At 44.0% G+C, this 25,849-nt stretch overlaps 2 protein-coding genes and 1 pseudogene across 2 annotated transcripts; all 3 read left to right on the top strand.

The window, feature by feature from the left end:
• The first annotated feature begins 945 nt into the window (after positions 1–945).
• LOC115641160 (olfactory receptor 14I1-like) lies at positions 946–1,881 on the top strand. The gene has a single exon (XM_030544245.1). The coding sequence runs from the start codon at positions 946–948 to the stop codon at positions 1,879–1,881; it is 936 nt and encodes a 311-aa protein (XP_030400105.1).
• An 11,081-nt stretch (positions 1,882–12,962) lies between these two features.
• LOC115641159 (olfactory receptor 14A16-like) lies at positions 12,963–13,841 on the top strand. Its single transcript, XM_030544244.1, has one exon. It carries the CDS (start codon positions 12,963–12,965, stop codon positions 13,839–13,841), a length of 879 nt encoding a protein of 292 aa, XP_030400104.1.
• An 8,256-nt stretch (positions 13,842–22,097) lies between these two features.
• On the top strand, positions 22,098–23,350 carry LOC115641199 (annotated as a pseudogene).
• The last annotated feature ends 2,499 nt before the right edge of the window (positions 23,351–25,849 follow it).

The following is a 25,849-nucleotide window of genomic DNA, read 5'->3' as shown; positions in this document are numbered from 1 at the left end:
TATCTGTCCCTGCTGCAGGGCCCTGCCATTGATATAAGCATCTGAGATTTTAACATATAATATTGCAACAATTGTATGCTTTTAGCTTTATTAGTTTACAGGCCATGCAAGCTAAATAAATGCAAAATAAAAGCCATGGTTTTAGTTCTCAAAGAAACTTGATTTTCTGCGTACTGTGGCACTGGGTGTGGAGAAACTAGATATGAGGAAAGCAGGGTATGGAACACTGACAAAAGAGGAACTGGGAGGGGGACAAGGGGTCACTCAAGTGCCAGTTCAGTTTTAAGCAAAATATAGCATGATAACTATTGCCTGCTTACAGTAACTGCAAGGTGGAGTTACAGAATGACCAGCTCACCCACTGCCAAAACGCATGATAAGTGTGGAAATAGCTTGCTGATTTGCAATATTAATTTACCAGAAAAGGATAAATAACTTGTGTAATCAATATGACGTTTTGCAGTTTTAACCTTTATAAGCTTGGTGAAAATTGTAAAGGGCAGAGCAGCCTACCCTTGCATGGGGTTACGCTGTCTCTCCCTGTATGCATACTTGTAATCTTGTTTTATCGATAAAGGTGCCTCCAGCTGTCTGATCCAAAATCAACGGGGTGGTGGTCTTTTCCACAACACATCCTTCACACTGCATTTTATCAAACCACACCTTGGGGCAAATCCTCAGATGTGGTAAAGTGACAAAGCTCCATTAACTTTAAAGGAGCTGATCCAATTTACATTACTGCGATAACAGACTGATTAAGTGTCAGAGGCAAGGAGCACTAACAATACCTAATAACTGAAAGTGACGAGTTCTGTGTACCTTTGACATTCACATAATGAGGTATTAGGGTAAGGAGAAACAGGGTCATTCTCTCTGTCACTCTAATGCTGATCATTGTCCTTCTCATTCCCTCCACAGTCATTGCACGATGTACTGAGGAAGAAAATGTCCAACCAAACCACTGTTACCGAGTTCCTTCTCCTGGGATTCTCTGACATTCAGGAACTTCAGATTTTACACTTTGTGGTGTTTCTACTGCTTTTCCTGATATCCCTGCTGGGGAACCTTCTCATTATCACAGCTATAGCCCTCGACCGCAACCTTCACACCCCCATGTATTTCTTCCTCATTAATCTGTCCATCTTAGACCTCAGCTCCGTCTCTGTCACCATCCCTAAATCCATGGCCAACTCCCTCATGAACACCAGGTCAATTTCTTATTCTGGATGTGTTGCCCAAGTCTTTCTCTTTGCCTTCTTTGCTTCAGTAGATTATGCCATACTGACCGTCATGGCGTATGATCGATATGTCGCCATCTGCCAACCACTGTACTATGAGACTGTGATGAACAGGAGAGCTTGTGTCCAAATGGCAGCCAATGCCTGGATCAGTGTTATTCTCTACTCTGCAGTGCACACTGGAAACACATTTGCAATATCCTTTTGTGGCAGCAACATGGCGGATCAGATCTTCTGTGAAATCCCCCAGCTCCTCAAACTCACCTGCTCTGGTTCAGACCTCAGTGAACTTGGATTTCTCATTTTTCATTTATTCTTATGGTTAAGCTGCTTTGTTTTCATAATTGTGTCATATGTTCAGATCTTCACCACAGTGCTGAGAATCCCCTCTGAGCAGGGCCGACATAAAGCCTTCTCCACCTGCCTTCCTCATCTCATTGTGGTCTCCTTGTTCCTTTGTACTACCATTTTTGCATACCTGAAACCCATCTCCCGCTCTCCATCAGTTCAAAATCTCTTGGTGGCTGTTCTCTACTCTGTGTTGCCACCAATGATGAATCCGATCATCTACAGCATGAAGAACAAGGAGCTCAAAGGTGCACTGAATAAACTGAAAGGTTGGAGGTTATTTATTAGGAATTAAATGTCTATATTTATCCTTTGATCATGATTTCATTCTGTGTTTCTTTAGAAATATAATTATCTGACAATATTATTGTCACCATGAGAACTTAACATGCTATCTCTTCATGCAGAATTGGGAATTTACACTAGTAAAAATCCAAACTTGACTGAAGAGAAAAAAAGAGTTATTATACATTTACACAAAAGTAAATAGGATCATTATCTATCTATCTATCTATCTATCTATCTATCTATCTATCTATCTATCTATCTATCTATCTATCTATCTATCTAGTGTTTATATACTGGTACCCATCACCATACTATATGAGCACTTTTCACATAAAGTCAGTAGCCATAGCAAAAGTCCCTAGTGGGGTCTCCGGCTCTTCTTATTTTGGGGACTAAAAATTCTGATTGAGGTGTACATGTTGTTTGTTTCTCTGTTTTTTTATTTATTTTTGTTTAGCTGGTTGGTTGGTGGTTTGATTTGTTTCTTTGTTCCAGGTGGTTTTGGAGGTGGAATGGCCCAGGGACACAGTGAGTGTTTGGTTCACAGGAGTGCCCATATATCATCTCTTTGATCGCTTTTTTCTGAGCGCACTGAAGGTTTGCTCACCACAATGATAAAAGGGCATAAAAGAGGTTTCTGCATGGTTGATTTCCTGCTTAAATGATTATGTTTATATTGTTGGGGTATTATTGTATTATTAATGATGTGTTGGAGAACAAAGAACCTCAGGGAGGCATGTTTTCATCACTTTAACATAAATTATTATTTAAAAGCTGTGTCACTGGGGCTGTGGTGGAAAGGCTCTTCTGAAGAGAAACTTTTTCCAATGTCTCCTAAAGAAAATCTGACTCAGGATAATGAGGCCAAAATTGGATCCCATTCAAGTTACTGGGGTCTCGCCATCACTTCAAAGAGATCAGGGTTTGGCCAATGACCAGTACACACAAGGATCCAGATTTGGCTGACAGCATCCTGGAAAAAGTGAGGGTGACAGAGATGTAAGGGTCATATTTTCCAACTCATCTAGATCAGCATCAATGCAGAGTAGATCCACTTATATAACCACTATAATACTGATGATATTCTGGCCCAAGTGTCTGGGCTACACTCAACAGTAGTATGAACACTGGTGTAAGTAACTTGTCTGGGGTCATTTTGTTCTAACCTTGGTGTAAGTGGAAAAGTGCCATCACATGCACTGATTTGGTGTTTCATATGCCATCCAGTATATATGTAATAGCATGTGATTAGATAGACAGACAGACAGATAGGCCCATAAGAACAGCCATACTGGGTCAGACCAAAGGTCCATCAAGCCCAGTATCCTGTCCTCTGACAGTGGCCAATGGCAGGTGCCCCAAAGGGAATGAACAGATAGGTTATCATCAATTCATCCATGCCCTGTCACCCAATCCCAGCTTCTGGCAAACAGAGGCTAGGGACACCATTCCTGCCCATCCTGCCTAATAGCAATTGATGGACCTATCTTCCATTAATCTATCTAGTTCCCTTTTGAATCCTGTTATAGAATTGGCCTTCACAACACTGTCTGGCAAGGAGTTCCAGAGATTGACAGTGCACTGCATGAAAAAATACTTTCTTGAGTTTGTTTTAAACCTGCTACCTATCAATTTCATTTGGTGGCCCCTTGTTCTTGTATTATGAGAAGGAGTAAATAACACTTTCTTATTTACTTTCTCTATACCACTCATGATTTTATAGACCTCTATCATATCTCTCCTTAGTTGCCTCTTTTCCAAACTGAAACGTGCCAGTCTTATTAATCTCTCCTCATACGGAAGCTGTTCTATACCCTTAATCATTTTTGTTGCCCTTTTCTGAACCCTTTCCAATTCCAATATATCTTTTTTGAGATGGGGTGACCACATCTGCATGTGTGGGTGTACCATGGATTTATATAGAGGCAATATGATATTTTCTGTCTTATTATCTATCCCTTTCTTGATGATTCCCAACATTCTCTTCTCTTTTTTGACTGCCACTACACATTGAGCAGATGATTTCAGAGAACTGTCCACAATGACTCCAAGATCTCTTTCTTTAGTGGTTACAGCTAATTTAGACCCAATCGTTGTATGTATATACTTAGAATTAAGTTTTCCAAGGAATTCGTTTGCATTTATCAACATGAAATTTCATCTGCCGTTTTGTTGCCTAGTCACCCAGTTTTGTGAAATCCTTTTGTAGCTCTTCACAGTCTGCCAGAGACTTAACTATCTTGAGTAGTTTTGTATCATCTGTAAATTTTGCCACCTCACTGTTTACCCCTTTTTCCAAATCATTTATGAATATGTTAAATAGGACTGGGCCCAGTACAGATTCCTGGGAGACACCACTATTTACCTCTCTCCAGTCTGAAAACTGATCATTAATTCCTACACTTTGTTTCCTATCTTTTAACCAGTTACCAGTCCATGTGAGAACTTTCCCTCGTATCTTTTGACTGCTTATTTTGCTTAAGAGCCTTTGGTGAGGGACCTTGTCAAAGGATTTCTGAAAATCAAAATACACTATATCCACTGGATCTCCTTTGTCCTCATGCTTGTTGACCCCTTCAAAGAATTCTAGTCGATTGGTGAGGCATGATTTCCCTTTACAAAACATGTTGACTGTTTCCCAACAAATTTTGTTCATCTATGTGTCCGACAACTTTGTTCTTTATGATGGTTTCAACCAATTTACCCGATAATGAAGTGAGGCTTACCGGCCTGTAGTTGTCAGGGTCATCTCTGGAACCCTTTTGAAAAATTAGTGTTACATTAGCTATCCTCCAGTCATTTGGTACAGAAGCTGATTTAAATGATAGGTTACAGACGAGAGTTAGAAGTCCTGCAATTTCACATTTGAGTTCCTTCAGAACTCTTGGGTGAATACCATCAGGTCCTGCAGATATATTACTGTTTAGTTTATCAATTTGTTCCAAAACCTCCTCTAATGACAAATCAATTTGGGACAGTTCCTCAGATCTGTCACCCAAAAAGGATGGCTCAGGTTTGGGAATCTCCCTTACATTCCCTAGGACCATTCCCTGTCCTAACACACAACCTCCTTTTGTCATAAAGATGGATTTTTATTTGATTGTGAATTATGTTAGCTAACTAGCTAGCTAGATAGGTAGATAGATAATTAATGAACATTAATGTGTATCTTTTCCTGTTAATGATTGTCTATGTCCAGAGCATGATTGTCCTATAAGTAGTCCTTATTAAATGTTATTTAGTAAAGATTTTTATGACTATATATTACACCATCGCTCATTTGCAAACAACTTATCAAAAGAACTCGCTGTTTGAACTTTTATCAGTTTTGACTGGATACATTTTTAATATGATCTCTTTCGCTTCTCTGAATAAATGAAAGTATCACACTTGGGATCCTTAAAAATAAAGGAGTCAGTCCTCAGCAGGTATATATGGTTCTAGCTCCACTGAAGTCAATAGAAATCTGAGAATTTACATCAGCTGAGGATGTGCACTGAACAAAACTCACTTCCTTTGAATATTCTGTACAAAGGTCCTGATTCCACAAGCCGCTTCAGCACATTCTTAACATTAAACACATGAGTAGGCCCACTGAAGATTTAAGGATAAAGCCATGTTTAAATCCCTGTTGTATATGGGTTAGGATTATGGATAGAATTTAAGGCTAATACCAAACAAGTGTCAGACTCTGACACTTCCTCAGTTTCTCTCCTTTCTCAGTCAAACAAAGCCCTACAATTGATGCATTGAAATTATTCTCCCCTTCTGGAGTCTGGAGTATTAACGTAAAATAACAAGTTAATCTCAAAGCCAGAATCTCTGGACCTTCTTCTCCAGATTCACCAGTCCATAATGTCCCTTCATCACCAACTTCTCCCTCCTGGAGAGCCTGCTCACCAGCATGCTCATCCCCAAGATATTGACCAATATGGTGAATTTCCTTCTCTAGCTGCCATGCTCAGGCCTACTTCCTCTTCCTCGTGGGCTCCATGGAGTTTTTCATCCTTGCTGTCATGTCCTTTGACCACTATGCGATTATCAGATACCCACTGCAATATGCCACCATTGAGAGCACTCATGTCTGCCTCTTGCTGGTGGCTGTCTAATGGACATGGGGGTTCCTGGCTTTGATTCTGCTCACTCTCTTGGTGGCTTGACTTCCATACTGTGGTCTTAACCTCACTGACCATTTTTGTCTGCTACGTGGTGCCACTCTCAAGCTCTCCTGCTTCAACACAGCCCTCTCCTGGACAGTCCAAATATATTAAGTCAGTTATTCCTTTAAGGGAATAATATATCATCTTATTATTTTAAATAGTTATGCAGACACTTCAATTTAAACAAACTAGATTAGATAAAACAATAAAATAAATTTATTAACTACAAAGAGATAGATTTGAAGTGAGTGCCAGTAATGAGGTATAAAAGTCAGAAATGGATACAAGAAAAATAAAGATAATATGCTGCCTAACTTAACAAACTTTATTACATTCAAAGCAAAATTTTCTCATCACATGCTTCCAGCAGTTTGATTGACCAAACCTCTTAAGTCAGGGTCCGTCCTCCAGAGTCCAACAGCAGCTTCCTTTATTTCCTTAGATGCAGTGAATGCCATGGACAGGGAGAGAGAGAGAGAGAGAGAGAGTGGTATCTTGGGGTGTTTGACCCTTCTTTTTATAGTTCTGTCCCCTTTTTGAGAAGCATTTCCATCCAGGAGCAAGGCAACACACAGTCTTTGTGGAAAGGAACTCCATGCTGTTTCTTTGCTAAAATGTAGAATTTTGCCCCTGTCCCCTTTTCTGCCAAAGCATAGCCACTTAGCAGATAATGGCCCATCAACCTTGTTGACACCTGGCTAAGGCGTCGGCTTATTCTTTGTCTTTGAGGAACTGGTTTGTCCACTACTCAGGCTTATATAGAAAACATACTTTAAGTCATGAGCTCATCTTATGTTTATAACTTCACATATAACGCTGCTACATACATTTTGCCATGATATTACTGGTCAACAAACTATGAGGTTTTAAATGATACTTCTTCTATGCTTGTAATTTTTCAGTTTTTCTTTAAAATAATGAAATATGAAAAAAATAAACATTCTGGCTGAAAATTTAATTTAATAGTTTTTGGCAATTTTCAGACTAAAATGTTCAGTTTTACAAAAAGTCAAAATTTTCATAACAAATATTTTCAACCACCTCGGTTTTAACCCCTACCTCTTTACTATATTTATCCTCAGCCCGCCCCTATAAGGCAGGGTCATGCTGTTATACCCATGCTACAGATGGGAACTGAGGCCCGGAGAGTGATGTGCCCAAGATAACACAGGAAATTTGTGGTAAAGCAGGGAAATGAGCTGGGTCTCCCAGATTCCAGGTTAGCATCCGAATGAATGCACCATCCTTCCTCAGTCTTTGCAACATGACTAAAGGACTGGGACTCAGTACACCTGAGTTCTGTTCCTCTGAGCAGCTGTGTGACCTCAGACCAGTCATTTCCCCTCTCTGTGCAATCTGGAAAATGTGACTGATGATACTGACCCTGCTTGATTAATCACTTTGAGATCGACATCTAAATTTTATTGTTGTCTACACACATGGTGACCAGAAAGAGAGCACAGAAGAATACTTGAAGAATAAAGTTGGGTGGAAAAAGGGTTTCCTGTAGGGCAAGACTTGTCAAGATTTTGAGATAGACAAGGTAGGTGAGGTAACATCTTTTATTGGAGCAATTTCTGCTGGTGGAAGGCATAAGCTTTCACACTTCTCAGAGCTCTCTTCCTTGGGTCTTAGAGAAGAGAACCAGAGTGTCCAAGCTAAACATAAGAGAGGATATATTGTTACACTAATAAGATCACACATGTTGTAGGAGACTACTTAAAATGAAGTGGATAATTAACATGAAGTAGGTGATTAAGACTCTGCAGAGTAGGCATCATGGATGCAGACTCCAAAGGAGCTACAGCCAATTTACACATGCTGGGCAACTAATATGATTTACAGATTTTCAAAATGTCATGCAGTGTTGCATCTTCAGCCCAATGAGCCTTTTAGTTTAGTGCTGTTTGCAGTAAGAGGAAAAACAATGTAAATGTTGAGAAAGAAAGAAAGAAAGAAAGAAAGAAAGAAAGAAAGAAAGAAAGAAAGAAAGAAAGAAAGAAAGAAAGATTCTGGGCCATTCATCCCAACAGAAGCTGAAGTTCAGATATAGAAAATCTTATCAACACTGAATTCCTCCAAAGTTCTATCCTGAGTAGAAATGAATCTCTCCATAGCCATTAAAAGTTTCACTTGTAATTAATCCCAAGGGGCAAAGAGCTAAGAAAGTGCAGACAGGTTAGGAACTTTGGAATCAGTTTCTGATCACTTTCACATGCAAAGAATATAGATTTGAAACTCTGTGGTGGGCCAGATCCCCAGCTGGTGTAAACCAGCATATCTCCATTCAAATCACAGGACCAGATTCCAAGTTGGAGTAAATAGTCCAAACTATGCTAAAGTCAATGGAACTGTATCAATTTGCACTGGCTTTGTAACTGGCCCTTAGTTTTTAGTCTTTGCCTCTGGGTACCTCCTAGTGATCTGCTTCAAGCAACTGGGTCAGCCTGAGCAGCAGGTACATCTGGTGGCTGCATCCCAGGAGATGCTGGTGCAATGCAAGAGACAAAAATATCTCTGTTCTCCCAGAGGTAATTATGTGGGGTTAATGAAGGAAGAGGGTATTTTAGGCCAGCTGAGGCTCTGGTGCCACTGAGCTCTTAGCTATTGCAAATTAGATGTCTGTGCTATATATTTTATTTCTGCAAACACCTTGGGGGTACCCTTTCAGACTCTGCCCTGCCTTGTTTTTAGCCAAGGGTTCTTCCAGGGTTGCTGCCATCATGAGAGATCCAGGGTGGATGCTGTTTCACATCTGTGGGGTTAGGATCAGCTAGTGCAGGTTGTCAGGGTGATTTGCTCCAGAAGTGAGATCAGAGCTGGGCTCACAGCCCTGCAGACTGGATTCAGCTGTTTAACCCCAGAGCAGGGACATTCTGGGCTGTGACCACGTCTGAAGCCTGCACAAACTGGAATAATCTCTAGAGCTGGAAGGGGCTTTCAGTCCCTGGTCCCATTTAGTCCATTGCCTCTCAGCCAAGCCTACCCTGGGAGGGGAGAAGGGAGCGCCCATCTGTGGAATAGATCCTGATCTGCTAGGAACTTCAGAGAGAGCCAGCAACTCAGGACAGCAAAGGTCTGCTGGATAACACAGGGATAGATAGATAGATAGATAGATAGATAGATAGATAGATAGATAGATAGATAGATAGATAGATAGATAATGTCCAAACAATTCTGATGCCTGCAAATTGTCTGCATCAGAAGCTGAGACAAATTCCACAAAGACCACCATAGTAAGTTTGGTATTTCAATTACATATTTTGGGCTATTAATATTTAAGAACATAAATGTGAAATTATAATCTGAACTGTTAAATCTGGTCTACGCTACCATGCTAAATCAATCCGAGATACACTGCTTATGTTACATAAACAATGTAACTTCAGTCGACGTAGCTTAGATCCACTTACCACAGTGTCCACACTATGCTATGTCAAAGGCAGACGCTCTCCCCTCGATGTATCTTCCACCTCTCGTTGAGGTGGATTACCGACTTTGACGGAAAAATGGTCTCCCATTGATGTGGTGTGTCTTCACCAGACCCGGTACATCGATGCAGAGTGAGGGGTGAAAGGGTTCTTACATAGCTGTGTCTTTGGCTTCTAGATACTACAGAGGTAGGGAAATAGAAAAATAATGATCAAAGAATCCTGGTGCTGGAAGATCGAATACATTACAAGTTGGGGAAAAATCATCAGTGAACAGCACAGTTAATTCATTATTTCAATTAAATACAGTTGTGGTTTAAGATACAGAGCAAATGTAAGACACTAAACATAAATTATCATTTGAACCCTTTAAGGCTTTAGCCATCAGTTAAGTCACAGAGCTAGAGCCAGTCAGATTAAAAATCAGTGCAAAACTTTGACTTTGCATCAGATACCCAAAGTCAGAAAAAAATCAGGATTTGGCAACCAAACATATATTTGTTTTTAGCAAAATACTAGTGTCAAGTGAAAAAGTTACATTGCCAACAAAAGAAATTTGTGGTTTTCAGTTTAAAAAAATTGTTTCAAGTATAGCAGAAATTTTACCTGGACATTTTTTAAAAACAAAAATGGGCAGGAAATCTCCGACTGCCTCTAATTGGAAATTAAGCTTTAAACAAAGTTGGGAAACATTATTCTTATATTTAATAATAGAGCCATTTCAAACCTGCTTTTTCTATTGCAACTGTGTTTATTTCTGTTTCAAAGGAATAGTTATAGAAAGGTAAAAAACCAGCACAGCAGCAAAAACAGGATAGCAGCAAAGCCTGCAGATTGTGTTTTGTACACTCTAGCACCTGTCAACTGTAAACTCAATCAGCTTTGCACCAGCCACCTGAAGCCTGTCTATCTCAATCCTGCCCAAGGACACAGAGGAAATGAAGGGGAGAGCCTCAAGACCTCCTGCTCTAGCCTCATACCCTCTGTTCCACACTGCTGCCACCTGAACACCAAAGCTGTAAACAGGTGCACAGAACATACACATAGTAAAACTCAGCCCCTCCCTAACCAAGATCATAGTCCTTGTAGACAAGGCAGAGAAAGTAGGGAAGAGGAAACAGAGGCACAGAAAGGGGAAGCGACTTGCCCAAAGTCACTCAGAAGGTCAGTGGCAAAGACAAGAACATAACCCAGGTCTCCTGATTGCCATTGACCTGCACAGCGCAGACATGAAGGTAGAGAGGGAAATGATAAACCATAGCAGTAACAGAGGGATGCTCCTGTCCCATCTGTCGTGGAAAATGACCACCACCCAGTTGAGTTGATCAGACAGCCTGAGGCTCCTTTATTGATTAATCAGAGAATACAAGCATATATGCAGGGAGAGACGACAAAGTCCCCTAGCAAGGGGAAGTCACTCTACCTTACAGCAGTGATACCTGGATTTATATAGCCAAAAACCGCACATTACCATATGAACTCATGCATCCGAAGATACCATATTTGGTTAATACAATGACATCTTTTAACCATCTGCTAAAAATATATCGGTTATGAGCTAATTTGCAAGCTTGCTCTTTGCAACTTCCCCTTTTTACGGGTTATTGTGTTTGTCAGGACTTTGACACCTGGTGTCCACCTACTTGAGGTTTCAGCAGCTGTGTTCTCAAGCAAAGTTTTGAGGAACTTGGGTCCAAAAATACATGTTTGTTCCTTTGGCCAAGTTACCAGGGGTTATTTTTATGCTTGCATAGGCTACTTAATAAACTACAATGACCTAGCAGTTGTCAGTCTATTTCGGTAGTGATGAATGGGTTATTTAAGGGACTTTATGTCAGTTTAACCCCTTATAGCAGCATTTGGTGGTTCTTGTAGTGTTAGCAGCATTTAATAGTGTTATGATAGTGTATTAAATCAGAGAGTAAGCCTCAGGCGAGTTAGTTATTGATTATTTTCCTACTTTTCTATGTGTTAGTATGATTGAGGCCGATGGCCTGGCTGTAATTATTAGCTTGATCCAGACCTGGCTTTTGGGCCTGGGGTTAGTTTTCTTTATCACATCATTACACAGAGACACAAGTGCAGCAGATATCAGGGGCCATGAATCAATCTGTAAGCAGGTAGCAGCACATCTCTGCACAGAACTCAGTGTGGAATCATCACAGATGAGCTGGTGCTCAGGCCATTGGGTATGTATGTGTCGTGTTCCCTGGGAAGAGGGGATCATGCTGTGCTGCTGGTTTAGAAGTTTAGTTTCCTGTCCAAGTTGTTAGCCTGCTGTTTTCCTAAGAAGTAGAGGTGGCTCCAGGCACCAGCACACCAAGTGCATACCTGGGGCGGCAACCATGGGGCGCGCTCTGCCGGTCGCCGCAAGGGCGGCAGGCAGGTTGCCTTCGGCGGCATGCCTGTGGAGGGTCCGCTGGTCCTGCGGCTTCCTCAGACCTCCCTCAGGCAAGCCACCGAAGAGAGCCTGCCTACCGTGCTTGGGGCGGCAAAATACCTAGAGCTGGCTCTGCTAGGAAGATATGACTAGAAGGGACCTGGGTCACTGAGTCACATCCCCTGTTCTCACTGGCAACCCAGTCATATAATCCCCATCCTAAATGGACACATCTCAGTGTTAACATCAGTTAGGTTGTTTGTCCCCAATATCTCCTATTGGGAGGTTGCTCTGTATCGTCCCTCCTCCGATGGGGACAAACTTTCTTCTCACTTCCAAGCTATATTTACTCAAGGACAATTTATCCCCATTCCTTCTTGTGCCAACATTCTCCTTTAGCAGCAATAGCTCTACTCCCTTCCTGGTGTTTACCCCCTCGATGTGTTTATAGAGAGTGATCATAACCCCTCTCAGCTGGCATTTTGCTCAGGTAATCAGCCAAACTCTTTTAGGCTACATCTACTCAGCAAGCTAGGGCTGTGATTCACCAGCTTGCATGGACATACTCGTGTGCTAGCTTTGTGAGCATAAATAGCAGTGTACCTGCAGTAGGCATGCAGAATACAAACCCACTTGAACTCTGGGGCTATGTACTGTATTCAGCACAGTTTCCCCTTCTGCCATGGCTATACGATTTTCAGACTTGTGTTAGTCATCCTCGAGGTATTGCAAGTAGTGTATGTGATCTCAGAATCTCTTCCCTAGCTCATAGTTTAGATGTAGACTTATTCTTCTTTCCTAAACTACCTCTCTATTTTTGCAATAGGATGACCATCATTCCTAAGATTGTTGGGTTTGGGTTATAACTTGTTCCATATTTACACCGCGTTTTATCAAGCTACATCTTGGACCAGATCCTCAGATGGAGGAAATGGACGCCATCCGTTGACTGTAAGGGAGCTGTGGCAATTTACACTGGTGTGACAATGCTCCTCACTAGTGGTGTGATTGTCAGAGATGAGGAGGTGGGAGGACATTAGCCTGACCACTGCCCTTGCCCTTCTTTCCACAGACAGTCCATGATGTCCTGAGAAAGAAAATGTCCAACCTAACCACCATGACCGAGTTCCTCCTCCTGGGGTTCTCTGAGGTTCGGGAGCTGCAGGTTTTACACTCTGTGGTGTTTCTAGGGATTTACCTGGCAGCCCTGGTGGGAAATCTCCTTGTTATCATCCTTGTAGTGGTCGACCACCATCTTCACACCCCCATGTACTTCTTCCTGATGAATTTGTCCATACTAGACCTCGGCTCCATCTCCGTCACAGTTCCCAAGTCTATGGCCAACTCCCTGTTGAACACCAGGTCGATTTCTTATGCTGGCTGCGTTGCCCAAGTCTTTCTCTTCATTTTCTTCATTGTTGTTGACTTTGCTTTTCTCACCATCATGGCATATGACCGGTACGTTGCCATCTGCCAACCACTGCACTATGAGACTATAATGAACAGGGGAGCTTGTGTCCAAATGGCAGCCAGTGCCTGGATCAGTGGAATTCCCATTTCTACTATGCAGGCCGGGAACATATTTGCATTACCTTTTTGTGGTGGTAACAAAGTGGATCAGTTCTTCTGTGATATCCCCCAACTGCTCAAGATCACTTGCAATGACGCATACCTCAGTGAGGTTGTTATTACTTCTTTTATCTTGTTCTTAGGCTTAAGTTGCTTTGCTTTTATAATTGTGTCATATGTTCAGATCTTCAAAACCGTGCTGAGAATCCCCTCTGAGCAGGGTCGAAATAAAGCCTTCTCCACCTGCCTCCCCCACCTCACTGTGGTCTCCTTGTTAGTTTGCACTGCCACCTTTGCCTACATGAAACCCACCTCCAGCTCATCATCAGGTCTGGATGTCATAGTGGCTGTTCTTTATTCCGTGATCCCTCCAGTGATGAATCCAGCCATCTACAGCATGAGGAAAAAGGAGATAAAGGTGCCCTGAGGAAACTAACTGAGGGGAAGTTATCCAAAAAGAATAAAATTTCCAGATTTCTCCCATGACCATGTTTTTATTCTGTGCTTCCTTAAAGATATAATCAACTGATGACATTATTGTCTCCATGGGAATGTGATGTTCAGGCTTTTTATGCAAATATGTGTTCACAGTAGTAATAATGCAGACTAAGTTCACTGAAGTCAGTGGAGTTACTCTACTGTGAATTAGATAAGAATCTATCTATCTATCTATCTAAATTATGAGGGCATTTAATTCATTTCTGCATTTCCTTGTTAGCAGCATGACTTAGCTGAACTCGACCTTCTGCACAAGCACGAGCTGTCACTGGGAAACGTTAACTCTGTGTTAATAATGTTTTTTGCCATTTTATTTCCTAGTTTTTCAACAAAAAGGAAGCTTGTTGATTGGAGTTAGGGTTATTGTGGCTGCTGCAGGTGGCCGTGGATATGGATGATGAGTGAAGCAAAAGGCTCTTTTAAGAATCAACACATTTTTCTAGAAAGGAGCTGTATTCTGTGCACTCCTTGGTCATTCTGGGTTCCTCTCAGCTTCACACCCTGAGCGGTGGCGCTTCCCCAGACCCTGGCACACATCGGGAAGGGTGATTAGGGAGAGGCTCAGTTCCCCCTCCTATCAAAAGGGAAGGAGAAAGCCCCCAAGATCACAAAAGAGGGAGAGGGAGGGGTATCCGACACCACAGATGCATCGTGAGCCCCCTGATACTGGCACACTCAAGGGAGGTGAATGTGGGGCTGTCAGGTGCCCTGCTCCTCATTCTAGTTCTGGATCCAGCAGGGTAGGAGATAGGCACACAGGTGCAGAGAGCGCTGATGGAAACACAGCTCGGTGCTGTGCTCGCTTTATTGTTCACGCTGCAAAACTGGACCTAACAGGAAAGTGAGGTTTTGCACTGGGGAGGGGAGAGAACATAGAGCCCTCTGAAGATTGAAAGAGATAGGACATCACACCCCTCTGTTCTCCCAGTCCCCTGTCACTCACCTTCATGTCCCCTCTTCACAGTATCCCGCCTCCTCATTTCCTGACCCCCAACCCATCTCCTACCCAACCACCCTATTCGTCCCATTCCCCATAACCTCCCTCTCCTCGCTGCCCTCTAAACCCTACTCCCACAATTCCCCCCAGCTCTTCCACCCTCACCATCCTCCTCTCCCAGCAGGTAAGTGTATTTCAAAAATTGTTTCATTACCATCTAAATATCCTGTGGTGCCCAGGTGACATTGCCCTACAATTAGAAACCCTCAGACAAAGCCAGGTGCCTCCTTATTCTTAGGTTCAGATTTCGGCTCAGGGTTTGTTCTGAACTCAAAGTGCCCAGATGGCATGCGGGTTTGTCAGCCACTACTGGACATTTCCCCTTCAAAGACTCATAGCCTGTGAGCCAGAGGTATCTTTGATCCTGTTCATCCTCTTTCCATGCACGTGCTCAGCGTAATCCATTTGGTGCGACTCCAAGCTCTTCGAAGGTTGGTGGACCTAACTGAGAGCTAAACCCTTTGGCTAATAATGCTGTCACTTTATTTCCTCCAAAGAGTTGGTGAGTGGCCCTTGAGCACTGGAAATGCCCCCTGCTGTGAAGATCTGAGCCCTGGTTTGATCTCTGTCTGTGCACAATAAATCAGCACCAAAACACACCAACGTTAAGAAAAGTTAGAAGTGACTCCTTTGGAGTGGATAGGGCTGATTCCCTCTCACTCACCCTGGTGTAAATCAGGAGTAACTCCTTTGTACTGAATGGGGCTGATTTCCCCCTCACTTACCCCAGGGTGTTACAATGGAGTATGTCCGGTCAAAGGAAGAGGAGATGCATGTCCTTTGACTCCAGCCGCTGCTAAGGTGTGGCCCTTCTGTGTGGTCTTGGGCCCTTCAAACCCAGAATCCCATGGGGCATGGCCGTTCTCTATGAGGTGCTCTGCCCTTCAGCCCCCCACTAATCACAGCGTCTCCTACCTTATTTCACTATCCCTCTGCTCTGCCTCAGTAAACTCCCCACCTGGTGAATCTCAAGGAGCACCCACTGATACCAGAGTGCCTGCAGTACCGCATCAAGGACAGCATGGCTAGATACCAGGAATGGGACATGCTGGGGTACGATGGGTGGGGGTGTCCAGTGCCCTTGGTCTGACTGGGGCCAGCAACAGATGCTGCACTACCCACAGCCTGGAAGAGTAGGGGTAGAATGGGGAGATCTGCTCTCAGTGCAGCAGCTGATGCATTGTCTGCCTGAGTCTGAAGAGAGTCTGAGACAATGGCTCTGGGAGAAGGGAACTGCCCCAGGCATCTCCAGGCCAGAGCTGGCTTTAGGAAGTGCAGAGCCCAATTCGAACAGTTTCGATGGGGCAGCAGCAGGGATGACTAAAACAAAAAAACACTTAAAAAAACCCTTTCATTTCTTCCATGTATTATTTACTTTCCATGACTATATAAATAATAACAAAATTATATATTACATACATTGCATCATATATTAATTAACTGATTTGCACTTTCATATTAGGAAAATAATTTGTTTTGATAGTTGTACAACTGATTTTCTTCACTAATGTTTATTTTATTAAAATTTATAAAATATTTCCTTATTAATATAAAATTGTCCCCTCCTTCCCCCCCTAGCTCTGCCCAGCCCTGTGGAAACAAATCCTCCTTCCCCAGCTCCGCTGTGTCAAAACAAGGTTGGGAGAGGGGGCGGGAAGAAACCGCACACAGGGGTTATCAGATCACAGCAGTAAAATAGGACCTACCCCCTCCCTGCTCAGCTCCACCATCACACCCCTCTTCATCCCCTAGCCCCCTGCTGGCTTGCTGCATCCCTCCTAGTCAATCCCCCACCCACCACTCGCCTCCTTTCACCTTCTCCCTCCCCTGCCAGAAACCCCCATGCCCGCCCCTAGAACTCCTGCTGGTTCACTGCTTGCCTCTTTGCCCACCCGCCACTTGCCCCCTCACCCTCCCCCCCAAGTATAAAGCCTCATTCAAAGACCCAGGGGTCACTATATTACTGCACACAGCAGTCAGTCAGTGCAGTTGTAGATAAATCTCTGCATTATGCATTTTTGTATAACTTTTATATGACTTTGTATTGAACCTTGGTAATATGTTATAGCAGGCCCCAAAGGTAGTGTAATTAAGGTAAAGGAAAAATGTCTTTTTGCTAGGAGTAGAATAAGATCTTCCCTCAACTTTGTAATCAATTGCCTTGTTGAATGAATGAGATGTGAATTAGGAAGGTGTGGAAGGCAGCACCTCCAGACAGCTGCAACCCTTGAAGAGGGGCTGGGACCCAGACTAAGAAGAGCTTTGCCCAGGCTGAGTGGGACGGAGTTTGGGTGCTGGGTGCAGGCTCAGGGCTGGGGCACGGGGTGGGGTGCAGGAAGGGTGGAGGGGTGCAGGCTCTGGGAGGGAGCGCAGAGGGGTGGGTGCAGGCACTGGGACAGAGTTTGGGGGCCGGAGAGTGGGTGGTGGGTGCTTGGGGGGGGGAGGGCAGGGGACTGCCATCACATGTGGTTTCCTTCCTCCTCTGCTGCCCCTCACCATAGCCTCGGTGGGGAATGGGGCTGCCCCTTTCCCAGTGTTTGCAGGAGTGGTGGCTGGGGGGAAACCAAGTCAAACTGGTTTTACTCTTTCATTGATGGGTCACTTTAACCCCTTACATGCCCATTCCCGCCTCTCTCACCCCACTTTTCTACTGGGCATGTTTGATCTTTTCAGTGGAGCCAGATGAAAACCACAAACCCCAGTGAGAGCAACAGGCTGGAAGACTAGACTGAACCCACCACCCAGCCTAGTCCATCCCAGAGCCCAGGACTGAGGGCAAATGTTCCCACATCCCCAGGCCACCTGTTTCCACTCCTGTTCTCTCCCAGCACTGCCAGTGATTCTGTATGGCTGCATCAGGCGGGATTTCAAACGGACCACTCCCCCCGCAGTTAAATTCACCCATGTTTTGCAACCACCCTGCACCAAGAGCACCTTCCTTCCCTGCCCTAGAGCTGCTGGATGGCTAGAAAGCTGAGCTGGGCATTTGATCGATCTGAAATATTATCATGCCCCCCTTCAAAAAAACCTTAATATCCACACAGCTTTGGGGGGGAATAGCCCCCCCCGCAAGCCAGTCTAATTTATTGTTGTAGGGCAAATGAAGGAACCATAGCATAATGGAAATATTCAGTCCCTACAGCGGTCTTGCAGCAGGGAAAGCAGAGTTGATGGGAAGAGAACTGGTTTGGATAGGAGCCCCAATCCCCTTCCTTTGCAAAATAATTTGGAGAAGGGAATCAGATCACTCTGTGCCTCAGTTTCCTCTCTTGTGGATGGGTGAGGGAGATAAAAGTCTCAGCCTGCCATGTTGCAGACCTTTCGCAGTCTCCCCTCTTGATCATGTATTTGATTTCCTCCTCCAAACCTCCCTCTGTCTCTCACCTGGAGTTGACAGCACTAAGTACTGGCTCAGGGCTTTTTTCCTGGGTTACATTACATGATCCTGACTTTAGTTTTGAAACAGACCCAGGCAGGCACAAACTCACCCTCAAACAGCAACACCACGAAAACCACAAAACCAACCCAATATTACAAACCTAGGGGGAATCACAGGGTCAAACACTCACCGCTGGTAGCCCCAGCAGCTGCTCAGGTGAGTGAGGTCCACTGCAGAGATTCCTGTCTCCCACGGGACAAAAGCTCCCTCGGCGTCTCCTCCAGGTAAGTGCTGGGGGGAGCGGAGGGGAGGGGAAGGAAGGCTGCAAAGTACATGTGCCTTCTCACCCCCTCCCCCCTCCTGACCTGCAACACCCACGCGGCTGCCTCTGCCTCAGCCCTACGCCGGCCAGCGTCTCTCATTGCCTAGCAACAACAGCTGCTGCTTTTGGAAGTCGCAGAACTTTGCTTCCGGGAGAGACACTGTGGGCACGGGGCCCTCTCAGGCGTGGGGCCCAATTCGGGGGAATTGGGCAAATCGGCCGAAAGCCGGCCCTGTCCATGACGTTTGAATTCCCAGTACCTGTGCTCTGGAGAACCTCAACAACCCCACCAATGCAGGGGGCTCTCTGTGCAGGGGAGGGGAAGAGCACAGCAGTCCTGACCGCTTCACCCTAGTGGACACATCCTGGCTGGGGAGGTAAGGATTGTGGGGACCATGACTGCCCTCTGCCTGTCTGTGGGCACCTAGCTGATCCCAAGGGGTTGGGGGACAATCACCTGCTACTCTTCTGGGACAGAGCAGGGTCCCATGCCATTGTCCCAGCCTTTCTCTGAAGCCCTCTCCACCTCCATGCATGGCCCTGGAGTGTCTGAATCCAGCCCTGGGAGTCAGCAGAGCTTTATGGGAGTAAATGTGCCTCTTTCCACAGGCTCCTGGGAACAGCCCAGCTCAGAGCTGTGACTCTTGGAGGGACCACCACCAGCTGCTGAAAATAGAGGGACAGGGACCCCCCCCAGTGGACAATTCTGTACTGATCTCCATTTCAGGGAGGTTCCCTGTGAGTTAATAGCTGGTTGGAGACCTGCATCGTGGCAGTTTACTTCATTCTCTGATCTAATGTAACCACAAAGGCTCTCGTGATCCATGCCAATGTCTCACCCCGCTGACCTTTTTGTCTCAGCAATACTTTGTGGAAATGAGTTCCTGGCTGGCAGTGGGCAGAGGCCTCCCTGGAAATACTGTTCAGAAAAGGGGCTTGGCCAGGAAGAAGAAGGAGGAGAGTGAGGAAGGAAGGAAGTTGGGGCTGGGGCTTGCCAAAGGGGAGGAGGAGGAGAGAATGGGCAGGTGTTTGGAGCTAGGGGTGAGTGAATGTTCCCTAGAGCTGGGGCCATGTCAGGGGAGTAGGACTGAACAGAGGAGAGAACTGGTGGGCAGAGGAGGGGACTGGTGGGCAGAAGGGTTAAGCAGGGATCTCTGAGGAAGCTGAGTCAAGAACTCTGGGTGAGAATTGACTTGGACATGGGAGGGGGAATCTCAAAGAACAGGAGCTGACAGGGTCTGTGGGGTGGGGGTTGTGAGCAGGGTGGGAGAAGATTAAGGGCTGTGGGTGTTTGCTTGGGGGTCTGGGTTAGGTGAGAGAGAGGGAGGGAAACACTCAGGATCTAAGGTAAGATGGGTTCAGAGGGTGAATCATGGATCATCTCTAAATAATTGTTTATTTATGAAATTTTCACCCAGTCTCAATTGTTATCCCCCAGATTTTGGTAAAGTGAGGCACAGAGAGTTGAGGTAACAAAGCTGCACAGCTGGGCCTCCATCACAGGAGTTCTTAGCATCTCGACCTTCTTTCTCCTAGACACCAGGCTGTCCTAGTTATCATTTCAGGCTGGGATTCTCAAGGGTGTCTAAGGGATTTAGGAGCCCAAGATGTACACGCCTTACTGCCATAGAGTCCTTTGCAAATCCCAGGCACCATTTTCACCAATTCAGGGGAAGCTCAGGCTTTGGAAGTTAACGAGAGACACAGGGCCAGGATTACAAAGGGGTTTAGGGACTTAAAGAAGGAGATAGCTGCCTATTGGGATTTACAATAGCATCTAGGCAGGTTAAGCTCCTCACTCCCATTGAATGACCATGGGACTTGGCCATCTAACTCATTTAGGAGCATTGATAAATTCCCGTAGGTGCCTGTCTTCATCTTTGTGATCCTGGCTCACAGATAACACAGAAGCTGGGCTGGAATCAGGGAACGCCAGGGGAGATCATAGGTCTGTGCTATGTTAGGTGCAGACTAGAGGATCAGAATGGCTCTTTTGGCTTTATCACCTACTCATCTATGCACTTGCCTGTGGGCCTGTGCTGCTGAGCTGTGCAGGGCTCCAGGGAGTGAGTCCCACTAGCCCTTAGGAAATAGACATGAATAAATCACCTTTCTGCAGCATCGGTCCTTTAATGCCGGTGATGATCAGCGCCAGATACACACAGCTTATCTGCAAAGCCAACAGGTTTGAGTCAAGTTCTGGCTGAGCAGTCTCAAAATGAAGCGGGAAAGGATTCTCAGATGCCTGTGCCTTTAGCTTCTAGATTCTGGTTGATATTGACCAAAGAATCCTGGTGCTGGATGACTGAATGGATCATAAGTTGGGAAAAAAATCCACAAAGATCAGCACAGTAAGTTTTCTATTTCAATTAAATATGTTGGGGAATCAACATACAGGGGAAAATGAAGATGATAAATATGAATTACAATACGAACTTGTTAAGACTTTTACTCTCAATTTAATCAAATACCTACTGCTGATTGGAATTTTTCCATCCTTCTGGAAAATTTTGACTTTTAACTGAAAACCTCAAATTCATATTTTTTTTTCAGTTTTTGGTAAATGAAAACTTTTTGCTGAAAACTGGATAATTTTTATCAAAAAACCAAAAATGTTTCAGTTTTGAATTTTCAATTTCTTTACTAACCAGTCGCAAAATGTTTGGAGAAAAGCAGACAAGATTCTGAGATTTGTTGTTGTTTAGCTGAAAACCCACTTTCTATTAAAAAGAACACAGAAGAAAATTTCCAACCTGCCTTAAACTTCAAATAAATTGGAGAACATTAATATCGCCTGATAAGACCTTAATTTCAAACCATTTATTCTACTGCATCTATGTGATTTCTCTTCCAAAGTGATAGCTGTCCTAGTAGACAGAGCAGAGAAAGGGAGGAAGAGAGGGGAAACAGAGGCAAAAAGAGGGGAAATTGCTGGCCTAAGGTCATACAGCAGGTCACTGGCAGACACAAGAGTAGAACCCAAGTGTTCTGACAACCCCTGCACCACACAATGCAGAGTAAATGATACAAGATAGTGGTGACAGAGAGATGCCGCTAGTCCGTTGTTACACGCAGACGAAAGTGCAGCTGGGAGTTGGTGCCATAAATCAGTTTGGAAGCAGGCAGCAGGCCATCTAGGCATAGAGCTTGGGGTAGAAAAATCACAGATGAGCTGCTACTTATGATGCTGGGTGAGTCTACATGAGAATCAGGCTGTGTTGGCATTTAATTTATCCATTTCATGGCCAACCTGTGAGCTTGGTGATGGTCGCAACAGGGGGACCTTCTTTGGAAGCATTGTTGGGTTCGAATTGTACTTTGTTTCATCCTTCATAAAACATTTTACGGGCCACATCTTGGGCTAAATCCTCAAAAGGGGTAAAGTAACGAAGCTCCATTGACTTTAAATGAGCTGACCCAATTTACACTAATGTGATAACATGACTGATTGATCGTCAGAGGTGAGGAACACTAACAATACCTCATCATGTCCAACCAAACCACCGTGACCAAATTCCTTCTCTTGGGGTTTTCTGATGTTCCAGAACTGCAGATTTTACACTTTGTGGTGTTTCTAGTGCTTTACCTGGCATCTCTGCTGGGGAACCTTCTCATTATCACAGCCATAGCCCTCAACCACCAACTTCACACCTCCATGTACTTCTTCCTGATGAATCTGTCCATCCTAGACCTCAGCTCCATCTCTGTCACCATCCCCAAATCCATGGCCAACTCCCTCATGAACACAAGATTGATTTCTTATTCTGGATGTGTCGCCCAAGTCTTTCTTGTCTTTTTCTTTGCTTCAGCAGATTTTGCCATACTGACCATCATGGCGTACGACCGATATGTCGCCATCTGCCAACCACTGCACTATGAGAGAGTGATGAACAGAAGAGCTTGTGTCCAAATGGCAGCCAGTGCCTGGATCAGTGTTATTCTCTATTCTGCAGTGCACATTGGAAACTCGTTTGCAATATCCTTCTGTAGAGGCAACATGGTGGATCAATTCTTCTGTGAAGTCCCCCAGCTCCTCAAGCTCACTTGTTCTAACTCAGACCTCAGTGAAGTTGGGTTTCTCATCTTTAGCGTGTGCTTAGCCTCAAGCTGCTTTGTTTTCATAATTGTGTCATATGTTCAGATCTTCACCACAGTGTTGAGAATCCCCTCTGAACAGGGCCGGCATAAAGCCTTCTCCACCTGCCTCCCTCACCTCATTGTGGTCTCCTTGTTTATTTGCACTTTGCCTACTTGAAACCCACCTCCGGCTCAACCTCAGGTCTGGATCTCATGGTGGCTGTTCTCTATTCTGTGTTGCCACCAATAATGAATCCGATCATCTACAGCATGAGAAACAAAGAGCTCAAAGGTGCACTGTGTAAACTGATAGGTTGGAGGTTATTCTCTAAGAATAAAATGTCCGTATTTCTCCATCAGTAACAATTTCATTCTGTGTTTCTTTATATAATCAGATGATGACATTATTGCCTCCCTGAGAAAATACTGTTCAATCTGTTTATGCAGAACTGGTATTTACACTAGGAAAAATAGTGACAAACATGACTCAAGAAAAAAGGAGTTATTATAGGTTTACACCAATGTAAATAAGATCGGAATCTATCTTCATGTACTGCTATCCACCACCATACTATCTGAGCATCTTGCCCATAAAATCAGTACCCATAGTAAAGTCCCTAGTGAGGTCTCAGGCTCTTCTTTTTTGCGGGGGGCAATCTCTGATTAAGGTGTCAATGTAATTGTTCTTTGTGTTTTTTGTTTACTTGTTTGTCAGATTTTTACCTTTTTTTTTTTTTGCTTAACTTGTTTGCTGGTTTGGTTTGTTTTCTTTGGAGGTGAGAAAGCCTGAGGAGGTGGTGAGTGTTTGGTTAGACAGGATTTTTGATGTTTGCCCTCTCTTGGAAGTGCTCATATGTCATCTCTTTGATGGGATTTTCTGAGCGACATGAAGGTTTGCTCCCCACAATGACAAGCTCATTAATCATAATGATCGATTTCTATTCAATTGTGAATTATGTTAGCTAGCTAGCTAGATAATGAATAATCTAGGGAGATTATTGTGCAAATTATTGTGCTTCTTTTCCTGTTAATGATTGTCTATGTCCAGATCATGATTTTCTTATAAATATTCCTTATTAAACATTATTTAACAGAGATTTTTATGGCTATATCTTACTCTATCTGTCATTTACAAAAAGTTCATCCTAAAATACTTGGTGTTTGAACTTTGAGCTGTTTTGACAGGAAACATTTTTAACATGCTCTCTTTCATTTCTCTGAACAAATGGAAGTATCACACTCGAGATCCTTAAACATCAAGGAGGCAGCCCTCAGCTGGTTTAAATTGTCACAGCTCCATTGAAGTCAATAGATTTCGGAGACTTTTCACCACCTGAGGATCTGCTCCAAACACTCATGATTATGAATTTCAAACTCACTCCCTTTGAATACTCTGTACAAAGGCCCTGATTCCACAGCCACTTCAGCACATTCTTTACTTTAATTGTAGGTGTAAAGAGAAGGTTTAAACGGAAACTCATGCTTAATTCTCTGTTGGATGTGGGTTAAGGATATGGATAGGGCTTAAGGCTAACACCAAACTGGTGTCAGACCCTGACACTGTCTCCATTTCTCTCCTTTCCCAGTCAAATAAAGCCTTACAATTGGTGCTTTGGAATTACTCTCCCCTTCTTGAGTTTGAATTATTAACATAAAATTTTTTTTTATCTCAAAGCTAGAATCACTGGGCCTGCTTCTCTAGACTTACCAGTCCATTATGGCTCTTCATCATCAACTTCTCCCTCCTGGAAATCCTGCTCACCAGCATGTTCATCACCAAGATGTTGACCAACATGGTGTGCAGTTGGAACACCAGTTTTTTCCCTAGCTTCCATGCAAGTGCCATTGCATGCACTGACCAAAACCCCATCCCATTTGCCTAAATGTCACTGTTTCCATAAACGTTCCTGTCTGCATGGCTGGAATGTTCACACAGGGGCCATCAACTCAGCTGAGTCACATTCCCTGAAAAAGCAAAGTTATTTTTCATACAAAAAGATTTAGCTGTATTCATTCCTTTTTACTAGTGATACAGCCTAGGAGCTCACTTCAGCTTCTGGAAGAGATAAATCACAGGGTAGCTCACAAGTAGAGCTGGATGGAAATTTTCTGATTGAAACAGAGTTTTGTCCAAAAATGCTGATTCATAGAACCCAAAATGATTCACAGAAACATCTCAGGTTTGATGAACTTTCAGGGAAGAAAGGTCAGACTGGCAATGGATTGCCTGCCTGCCAAGTTGAGCTGCTAAGGAGCACGAAGTTTGAGGACCCTGGTATGGGCTCCCAGGGGCTGTGGTTCTAGGGAAATCTCAGCATGCACATGGCCCTGACCCAGGAACACGAGGGCTTCCAGATATCCAGGCCAGCTGGTTTCCCAAAATGGCCACTGGGTCACATAATATGGGCAACCAGCTGTCCTGGGAAACTGGAATCAGCTGTTGAGTGAAACTCACATTCTGCTCCTATTAGCAGCCATGAAACTGACAAGAATGTCCATTTCACTCAGCAGATGCCAGGGTCCTGTGGAGAAAATTTTATTTCTTATGTACCATGTGTTGGTGTTTCTAAAACATCCCCTTCCCCCGAGTTTTCAGTTAGAGGGAAATTTTGAAATAGCAACATTTCCCGCAAAGTGAAAAACCCATGTTTTGGCCAGCTCTGCTTTCAAGCTTTGTTGTTACGGCCTCATTGGAAAACATCAAGGTACAGTATCCCTTCTTTCATCCTAAGATAGACACCAGGGCAAAGTAATCTGCTGAGGCACTTGAACAAACCAATGGTGTTTCACTGGCAGTGGAATTGTCTTCTGAAGCTGCAAACCAAGTCTGTTAACCTTCAGGTTGGGCTGCTGGCTTACCTGTTCTCCCAAGCTTTCCTTGAGGGCTTGGCTGGGTTGATGGGGAAATTATATGGAAGTTTCATTGGTTGAGGAGAGAGAACATTGAAGTAAATGAATGGGGAATGATCTCCTGGTCAGTGAAAAGGGAAGAAGTCTAGTTTGGTTAAGGCAAATTGTATGGATTGTGAATAGGGAATAAGGAGGAGGGAAGGTCTGTGATTGTTGTCAAGTGCAGAAGACTCTGGGTGGTGAAGGGCAAAGAGGTCTATGGCTGGTTCTGCTGGAGAATGTTTTGGTGGGTGAATGGAGGATAATCTTATC

Source organism: Gopherus evgoodei, unplaced genomic scaffold (genome assembly GCF_007399415.2).
Source record: "Gopherus evgoodei ecotype Sinaloan lineage unplaced genomic scaffold, rGopEvg1_v1.p scaffold_33_arrow_ctg1, whole genome shotgun sequence".
Classification (NCBI taxonomy): Eukaryota; Metazoa; Chordata; order Testudines; family Testudinidae; genus Gopherus; species Gopherus evgoodei.
This window is presented reverse-complemented; position numbering and strand designations above follow the sequence as displayed.